The sequence below is a fragment of the Spinacia oleracea genome, chromosome 5 (genome assembly GCF_020520425.1).
Source record: "Spinacia oleracea cultivar Varoflay chromosome 5, BTI_SOV_V1, whole genome shotgun sequence".
Taxonomy (NCBI): domain Eukaryota; kingdom Viridiplantae; phylum Streptophyta; class Magnoliopsida; order Caryophyllales; family Amaranthaceae; genus Spinacia; species Spinacia oleracea.
In genome coordinates this window covers 27,753,866-27,762,978 of record NC_079491.1, presented here as the reverse complement: position 1 = coordinate 27,762,978, position 9,113 = coordinate 27,753,866, and the positions used below count along the sequence as shown (strand labels likewise).

General features: G+C 37.0%; 1 protein-coding gene across 3 annotated transcripts; it reads left to right on the top strand.

Moving 5' to 3' along the window:
- The first annotated feature begins 1,968 nt into the window (after positions 1-1,968).
- LOC110791462 (uncharacterized) lies at positions 1,969-8,648 on the top strand. Of its 3 annotated transcripts, none has more exons than XR_002534093.2 (3): positions 1,969-3,273; positions 7,706-7,897; positions 8,179-8,648. XR_002534093.2 is itself a non-coding variant. In XM_021996210.2 (2 exons), the coding sequence occupies exon 1, from the start codon at positions 2,065-2,067 to the stop codon at positions 3,265-3,267; it is 1,203 nt and encodes a 400-aa protein (XP_021851902.1). In that variant the 5' UTR covers positions 1,969-2,064; the 3' UTR covers positions 3,268-3,273; positions 8,179-8,648. The 3 variants fall into 3 exon arrangements, 1 of the variants encoding a protein (XP_021851902.1); XR_008921271.1 differs by having other exon boundaries at positions 7,686-7,897; XM_021996210.2 differs by lacking the exon at positions 7,706-7,897.
- Positions 8,649-9,113: the final 465 nt, after the last annotated feature.

The following is a 9,113-nucleotide window of genomic DNA, read 5'->3' as shown; positions in this document are numbered from 1 at the left end:
TATTAGAGATTGTTTTACACCTTAAATAGCATGTTTTTCCACTTGTTTCTCTCTATCTTGTCTTTATGGGCTTTACTTCATCAACTCATGTTCAAGTTTTATGTCCGATTTGGATAATCTTTTAAGGGCGAAGTCACGGAGGGAGTACTATGGAATAGTTTACCTTAACCTATATGCCCCTTTACACGGTCATACGTAAGCTTTATTTTTATATAAAGATAGCAATGAGTTGGATTGGGTCGGAATCAGGTCGACCCATTTATAAATGAATTGAGATATTTCAACCCAATACGACTTGTTTACTTAAAGTGGTTGAGATTCTCAACCCAACCCAACTATAAACGGGTTGACTTAAAGGTTAACCCGTTTAATATTTTCCCCCTTAGTATAAATCCACTTGATACAGGCACCTTTTGATGCATACGGTTCAAACAAAAATTTTCAAGTTTTGATCGATCTTTGCGGAGTTGATTATTAATCTCATAGCAAAAACTAACACTCTAATATATACTACCTCTGTTCCTTAATGTTCTTTACGCTTTGGAATATGTGTCTAAAGTATGAAAACTTTGACCGTGGATTCCCACTGTTACATACATCAAAATGTTATCATGTAAAATCTTGTTAGATTGGTCTCGTTATGTATTTTCAAAATATCAATTTTTATAATTTTTTCACATACGAAAATGGATATATAAGTCGTTAAATATTGCATTGGATTCCGTGCAAATAGTAATCGTAAAGAACATTAAGGAACAGAGGTAGTATTTGACAAGAGTCGAAATCTCAAATAATTTATTTTTTTTGGTGCAAATGAGTCACAAAGGCAATATAAATTACAAATGAGGACGGGGGGAATCGAATCTGAGACCTATTGTACACAGGGTCTCAGTTTGACCTAGTGGCTCAAAATCTCAAATAATTATTCAATAAAGGAAAAAATGAGAAATTAAATCCTTAAATCTTGAATAATTGGTGAAATAATTTAGCAATAATTATTTTTAATTGAATGAAATGAACGTCAGATGATTAAATCCAAGCCTAAGAAGAGGCATCACTCATAGTCCAAGAAGGGGTTCATTATTTACTTTTATCCCATCTTCTTTCATTGTTATTAGGAAATGATCATAGATTCGATACTTTATTTGTTGATATAGAGAATACATACATAAAGAAAATCTAGGTTGATAATATTTGAGTTGAGGAAGAAAAGATACATATTGAGAGAGAAAATAGCTATTGGCGGTTTCTAGGCGTTAGTTTAAGTTTTTTATATTTTTAATTTGTAAAAAGCTAAATACGCAAAATTAAATTTTCATGCTGGTTGAGTGCGTTTGACCCAATTAGTTAAATAGGTTAGGCGGTTTATTTTTAGGTTGAAAAATTCAACATGACCCAATTAATTTAATCAAACATGTTGAGTTGGGTTGACCCATTTAATTAAATGGGTTGAAAATTTTGACCCAACCCTTATTATTGGGGTTAGGTTCGGATTGGACGGGTGGGCTGGATCAACTTTTGCAACCTTGTACGTAGTACCCATGTGACAAGGGCATCTCCGTGTGAGAAGGGCATCTCATCTAACCGATCCGGACATGACCCGTATCCGAAATAAACCGGCCGAATTGTACCGGAATCCGACATACTCCCGAACCAAACTCAATCCGAGCCAAATTGATAGACACAAAACCGTTTTAAATCCGAATCAATTCCAATAGATTCGGAGATTGACCCGAACCGAAGTTACTCGAACAAAAACCGAGTTCAATCAGAAATAATTTATGACCCGACTTTATCCGAACCAAAGTTATCTGAACATATCAGAATCGATCCGAAAAGAAATATTGAATCAACATTAATTGATGTCGATGTGACCCGAACTGTTTATAATCGATCCGATGATCCAATTTGACAACCCATAGACAAGATGTATACGACCCAATTTGTATGCAACCGGGTGTAGCTTTTCATTTGGGTCGGGGGTTGATTGCTTTCCTTTCTTTCCCTTACATATCACCTTCCTCACCTCCATACTCCCATTGTCCCACAGTCCGAGTTGGGAGAATGCTCAAACTTCGCAGCAACTTCAATGGTTTCCAAAGGTTCAACGTCGTCCATGGTTTCCGTCATCTTCTACTCTATTCAACTTCATCCTCAATTTCAGTCGAAGGAAACCCTGAATTCGTGAATTACTTGGTGGAGTCTCTAGGTTTGCCCACTCAACACGCTCTCTCTACTTCCACTAAGCTCGCCCGCGTTCGTCAACTTCGAGGTGCGAAGAATTTTAGTGATTTTAATTTCGTTGATAATGCTGATTCCGTTGTTAAATATCTCAAAAAAATTGGACTGGAACATTCTCATATTCGAAAGGCCGTTGTTTCTGTACCCCAAATTTTATTGTGTAATGTTAACAGAACCCTAATTCCCAAGACCCAAGCTATTGAGAAATTGGGTATTTCTGGGTCTGATTTTGCTGAGGTTGTCAGTGTAAATCCTTCAATATTTGTTACGACCTCAAATACCAATATTGTTTCTGCAATCAAAGCTTTGAGGGAGGTTACGGGTTCTGATCTCCATGTGATTGCCATTTTGAAGAAATTAGTCGACAAAAGGTTTGTTGGAAATTCCAAATATTTGGTGGCAAATGTAGCGTTGTTGCGAAATTATGGGATCCCCGATGAATCAATTCGGAAATACCTACTTAGGTTACCATCCGCTCTTGTCCGGGAAACTGAATATTTAGAAGATGCAATGATTAGGGTTGAAGAGAAGTTGGGGATTTCCCGAAACTCTCCACAGTTCTTGCTTGGGCTTCATTTGCTATCCTCTCATAACGAGAAGGCTATCCAGTCGAAAAGGGAAACGTATATGAGTTTCGGTTGGACTGAATCTGATGTTGCAGCTCTTTTTAGAAAAAATCCTCCCTGTTTTGGGCTGTCTATCGCTACAATTAAAAAGAAGTTAGGTTTTCTCATGAATGAACTGGGTTACGAGCCTAATGTCTTAATATTGCAGTCTTGCCTTTTAACTTATAGCTTGGAGAAGAGAACAATGCTAAGACATAAGGTACTATTGGTCTTGAAGGAGAAAGGTTTTATAAAGATGGATTACCGTCTCTCTAGTGTACTAAGCTGTAACGAGGCTCGGTTCTTGGAGAGGTTCGTTCTACCGTTCAAGGAAGTCCATCAAATTTACTCTAAACATACAGGTCTTAGTTTGGAGGCGTTAACTCAGAGATCGTTGGAAAAAATTTCAAATCCTGTTTGATGAAAGGTAAGTACATACCTGCACAATGTAGCATGTAATATTTGGTTGAATGACCTTGATAACAGCTATTTATTGTTTCCTTTTTGCTGATATAATGATGGAAATGAAGCTGGTGTTGATTGTGTTGATGCACCATTTTGGTGATTCTGTTGTGAATGTTTTTTTTCCTACTTTCAAATATTAGTTTTCGGCTTTACACGTACCAGCTGCCTCCCTGCGTTTCATGAACACGGTTATGCTTGGTTCTCTTCTTAGTTAGATAATGTAATGTCTGTTTTTGGTGGCTTACTTTGTTGTCCACTTTTACCTCCGTTTATATTGCAGGCATGTGTGAGGGCCCTGAGGGATGTGTTGGGTTGGAGGCACATTTTCTAATAGAATATTAGCATCAATCAATACATCATTGGATTGATTGACTTAGCGAGCCTGACATGATCTGAAGACCCAATTTTTTAATATGTTGTTAAGACTCCTCTTCTTGTTTTTAGGTTGATCAAAACTGCACTTTCTTTGAGTAAAATGAACTTGTTTTCGCTTTCATTGTGTCAAGCTGTCAACCTCTCCTTGTGTGATTCCTTCTGAAGCATATACTATGCGGGGGAGGGGGGGGTAGCAGAGGACGGAAAGAGGACTCCTTTCATTAGATAAAGAAGATCACCGTGATTTGCCTCGAACTTCAAAACTTAGATTGGATCAATGTTGATGGACCAATTAGATCTGAGTTCTTGGAATTGTTTATTCAATGGACATTCTCAATATTGTGGCTAACAGAGAAGTGACCGAGGAAGGATTCGAACCTCCACTCTCTCAGGCTCAAGATTTTGAGTCTCATGTGTCTGTACTCTACCATTCACCGCTGGGGCATCTTCAAGTGATTTGCATGCCATGAATGTGATACCTATCTTGGGGGATGTACGGACTATGGAATATAAGGACTCAGATGGGGATGTGGAGTACTGGAGTATTTCTGTTGATCAGATGTAGTCGGTTGCTTTGGATACTTAGTTTTGTGAAGTGAGATACATACCTAAATGATGTCAACTTCATTCTAGTGTTAGTTGTTTTGCCAATTTGCTTCATTATTGCCCTTAACTATTTGCTAGTTTGCTTCATCCTTGTAGCCTACCACATTAGTAACCTTGTTAAGATGGTTAGTTTGGGGTTTAGTTGAAAGATGATAGCTTTATTCCTGCTATTTGCTAGTTGTTTTGCCAATTTGCTTCATTATTGCCCTTAACTATTTGCTAGTTTGCTTCATCCTTGTAGCCTACCACATTAGTAACCTTGTTAAGATGGTTAGTTTGGGGTTTAGTTGAAAGATGATAGCTTTATTCCTGCTGTTTGTGGATTATCTTGTTTGCATGTAAGTTCCTGGTGTGTATATCTAGTGTACTTCATTTACTTCTAGTTGCTATGAATTAACATAGATAACAGACCAAAACAGCAAATTAATGGCAGAAAATAGAGATTAAGGGAGGAAGAAGCATGATTAGTGAAGAAGAAGTAAGGATATGACTGTGTTAATTCTAATCAAGTGACAAATCACCAATAACAGCCTTGCTAATCTTTCGAGAGGAATAGCACTCTCCCGAACTACAAACTTCTAGTTACTTTCCACAATATTCAACATAATCCCCATCTCCAACTAATATGCTCTTAATTAGTGAAGAAGAAGTAAGGATATGCTGTGTTAAAGCTAATCAAGTGATGAATCACCAGTAGCACTCTCCCAAACTACAAACTTCTAGGTGCTTTCCACGATATTCAACCTAATTCCCATCTCCAACTAATATGCTCTATATATAGAGATCCCCCCCCCCCTAACAAACCAGCTAACTTATTATGCAGCCACTAATAACTGAATTATAATGCAACTCCTAAAATACCCCTCTCCATAATATCAGTTCTTGCACTAATTTTCTCAGTCAATACAGGCAGCTCTCTTCTCACACACATATTCTCTCTTGGATACTTCATGCAAGTAGCACCGTGATTAGCTTGTTACGATGCTTAGTTTGGAGTTTAGTTGAAAGAGCATAGCTTTATTCTTGCTGTTTGTGGATTGGCTTGTTTGCATATCAGTTCCTGGTGTGTATATCTACTGTACTTCATTTATTTCTAGTTTTCTCAGTCAGTACAGGCATATCTCTTCTCTCACACATATTCTCTCTTGGATACTTCGCGCAAGTAGCAATAATAAAGAAACTACTAGAAGCTGAAACTCCGTTAATCAAACATTCGAACTTAAGCATTTTTATGAATATTTCCCTGGAGGCTGCCAGGGGGTGGGGAACTGGGGTTTTAAGTATAGGACGTCCTTAAACAAAACTGCTGATACTACTTCACTTGTCACGAGTTGGAAACCAGAATACAATCACCTCGCTGAAGGAGAGCAAGCTCATGGAATCCTTTTACACGGACTATAGATTATGATCTTTATGGAATCCCGTCTGAGTAGGCCTGTTCTACAAGTCCACATTACAGTTGATAGTTATGACTTATGAGTATGTTGGGCTGCTCAGTTGGACTCCTCAGTTGGACTAAAGATCCTGCTTGTATGGCTTTATAGTAGCAAGTGATGCCTGGTTAGGATCCAACAACTGTTATCTGCTATATTTGAAGTTGTGAACTCATTTGAGATAATTTGTTTTTTGGCCATTTACACCGCTTGGAAGAAACACATATATTCACACATTTAGAATGAGAATAGTCAGAATACTAAATACCCATCTTCTTTTCCTAACTTGATGAATGAATTCTCGTAACACGTAGAAGCTGTGAAATATCCATTAGTTGTTGGTGGCCCTTGCTTATGTCAAAATACATATGTTATATCATGACTTTGAGTCATATTGTATCACCGAGGTTTTGCCTTGCTAATATCAAAGATTGCACCTTGCTCCATCCCTTTCATTTCAGAATAATATACTCTGTTACATGAATCCTATGGTCCTATATCATGGTTTTTCTCCTACGGTTGGGTTTTCCATGATTAAAATTTTGTTGGAATGTCGCTGAGATAGTGAGATATTTTTTTCCGGGTAAAGACAATGTCACAGCCCTCAGAAACTGGATTCCTAAACAAACTTCCTAAGTTCCTATGTTATTCAATCATTGAGTGCCTCACCTACTTTGTTCTCTAGTATTAGTTTGGGTCGTTATATTTTCTGACGACTTAGTTTGAAATGCTTTGGGTAGTAATGGCTTTCTTTGCATAATCTTAAGGACGGTTCTTAATTTTATTACATGCTTATATTGTATCCTTGAATACGAGGCTTGCTGTGTATTGGCTTTAAACAAGGTTTACAACCTGATTCCACCAAATGTCTAGTCCAATTTAACTATCTTAGCTCTAGATAGTGTAATGTTCACGGAAGAATCTCGTATCATGTAATTTGTTATTAAAATTTAAACCTAAATTGGCAATGTAGGTAGCATCTCCAAAGGACCGCGGAAAGAATACTTGCTACCATTGACGGGCTTTTGGCCTTTTGCTGTCAAGTTGGTTGAGAGAACCCGAACTTAGTAGTTTTTAAACTGTGAGCTTCTGCAGCTGTTGCTAATAGGCTGCCTCTGTCTTTGCTTTAGTCTTGATGGGTATATAGTACTCGTGCGATGCACGATTTTAATCCAAAAAAAATAATATTCAATATTTTCTTTTCAATAAAATATTACTCATATGAAGTTTGCAACAAATTTACACAAAAAAGTATTTTGGGGAGAGGAAAGTCATTACTCCGTTTTTGGGAAACATATAGTCACAATTTCATTCTTCTTTTAAAGATTTTTATTCAAATCTTGGAATTTGAAAGGAAAAAAAAAGAGGGAATTAAGATGATGTCATAAACAGTTTTGGAGAGAAAAGAATTCATGAGGAAATGACAAGTGTGCAAAGATGATTTCTTCGGTTTTTACTTTAGTTATAGTTATAGATATATTTATGAATAAGTCTTGTATTTTTCGCTGTGTGGGATTTTTTTTTTTGATATCAGAAAGGAAAGCTAATGGTTGCCATGTATTTAGGGCTACCCCCTTGTCATAGGGTTCCCTTAAAGAGTAGTTGTATTCATATTTCTATGTGACCTGCATGGGTGCTTGACTACTTGTAATGTGGCATTGACTTGCTAGCTTTGGGTGTTAAAAAGTCTCGAATAAAAGTGTCAAGTATTGTGAAGCTTTAAATAGGCTGGACCTGATTTTTGGTCCTTGGTGGATACTGGTACTTGAAAGCAAAGCTCCCAATCTTGTTTGATTTCTTCACGAAGGATAAAAATAAGCCTTCTTAATTTGCCACATATCCTTGGTTGATAATTTACAGTCTTGGTATAATGCTTGAAGCCATTTTAGTTTGAAGGATTAAGAATTAATCAGAATTAATTAGTCTCTTGATGTTTCAGCAAGTTTTAACTAAATCTCAGTTCCTTGTCTGGTTATGCAGTGCAATACTGTGGTGTACTGGGTTTCAGCAGACTGGCAAAGTTATTGATCTTGGATCTGAATAATAGTTACATTATGGAGATTAAGGGAAACCTCGAACTATTTCAAGATCTGTAAAACATCAGAAAAGAACAAACTGTCACAGTTTATGCTCTTATTATCTTTGTTGGACTTTGGCCTTTCTGAAAGCAAGGTAGGAAATGACTTATGTTGTACGTGTCATTTACCCAATATGCATACTCCGTATGTTAAAATTCAATATTCCTTCTTGTAAGCTGTCCTGGGGGGGTGTACCTTTAATATGGAAGTGTTATCAGGATGGTTATTCTGGCTCTTTCTCCTTTTTGCAATTGGGTTTTTCTGAGCCAACAAGCATACTGTTTCTTTCCTTGTAAAATCTTGAAGGCTTGTTCTTTATTTTTCTTGGACTTTTGCTGATCATGTTTTTCCGCTCTTGTCCTTTTTATTACCCAGATGAACGGATGAAGCATACAGTTTTGGAGATATTGGTAAAGCAATGTGTCTTTGAGCTCTGGATATTGGTAGGAGGTGAATGGCATACAGTTATGTGAATGTGAATACTTCACCAAGTTATTTAAGTGTTCTGCGGTAGATTACAAAATTCTGGCTGTAAGTTATTGTTTAGTATGCTTTTGTAACCACAACCACTGAACCACCGAACAAATGACAGACCTTTATAATTCTGTTGCCATGGCAATTTCTACTTTATGACCTCCGAATCTTCATGTGTTGCACTGTGGATCATTTACTTTCTGCTGTCGTAGTTTGCCATGTTAATGGATAAAATTCTTTTGGGTGGTTTTAGTTTTGTTCAGTCGCAGGGTTTGCAGTCATCATCTATGATACTTGGTATGTGTAAGACCTAACAGTTAGTTATTCAAAGAAACTTAATAAGAGTAATTACGCCTCCGCTTTTTGATAGTTGTCATTTCTCATTTGTGTGTGATTGTAGTTTTTTGGATAATTTCATGGAAGGTGGGAACTCATATTTTGAAAGTCAAGAAATTTAATTCTATCATTCTATTAAATGATCCCTTTTGTTGGGAGTTTACACAATATCTCAAATCTTACTTGATGGTCAACTCAGCTGCATCTGCATGGACACTAACTTTTGCATTTGATGGCTGTAGACTCGACCCAGATATTTTGTATACCAGTCGAAAACAGAAACAAAAGGGATGGTATTAGGCCACTAGGGGCTCTCCAAGATTCAATAGTGTGAAGTATAAGAAATTCCGGATACTCCTTTTGTCCCTAAATGTTTGTCCCATCTCCAAACTTTCACAGTATTAAGTAAGACATAGGCAAAAGTTATGCATGTAAGGTGCCTTTTGTCTTTTTTTACACTCTTGTCTTACCACGAGATATCCCACCTCTCTCATATTGCC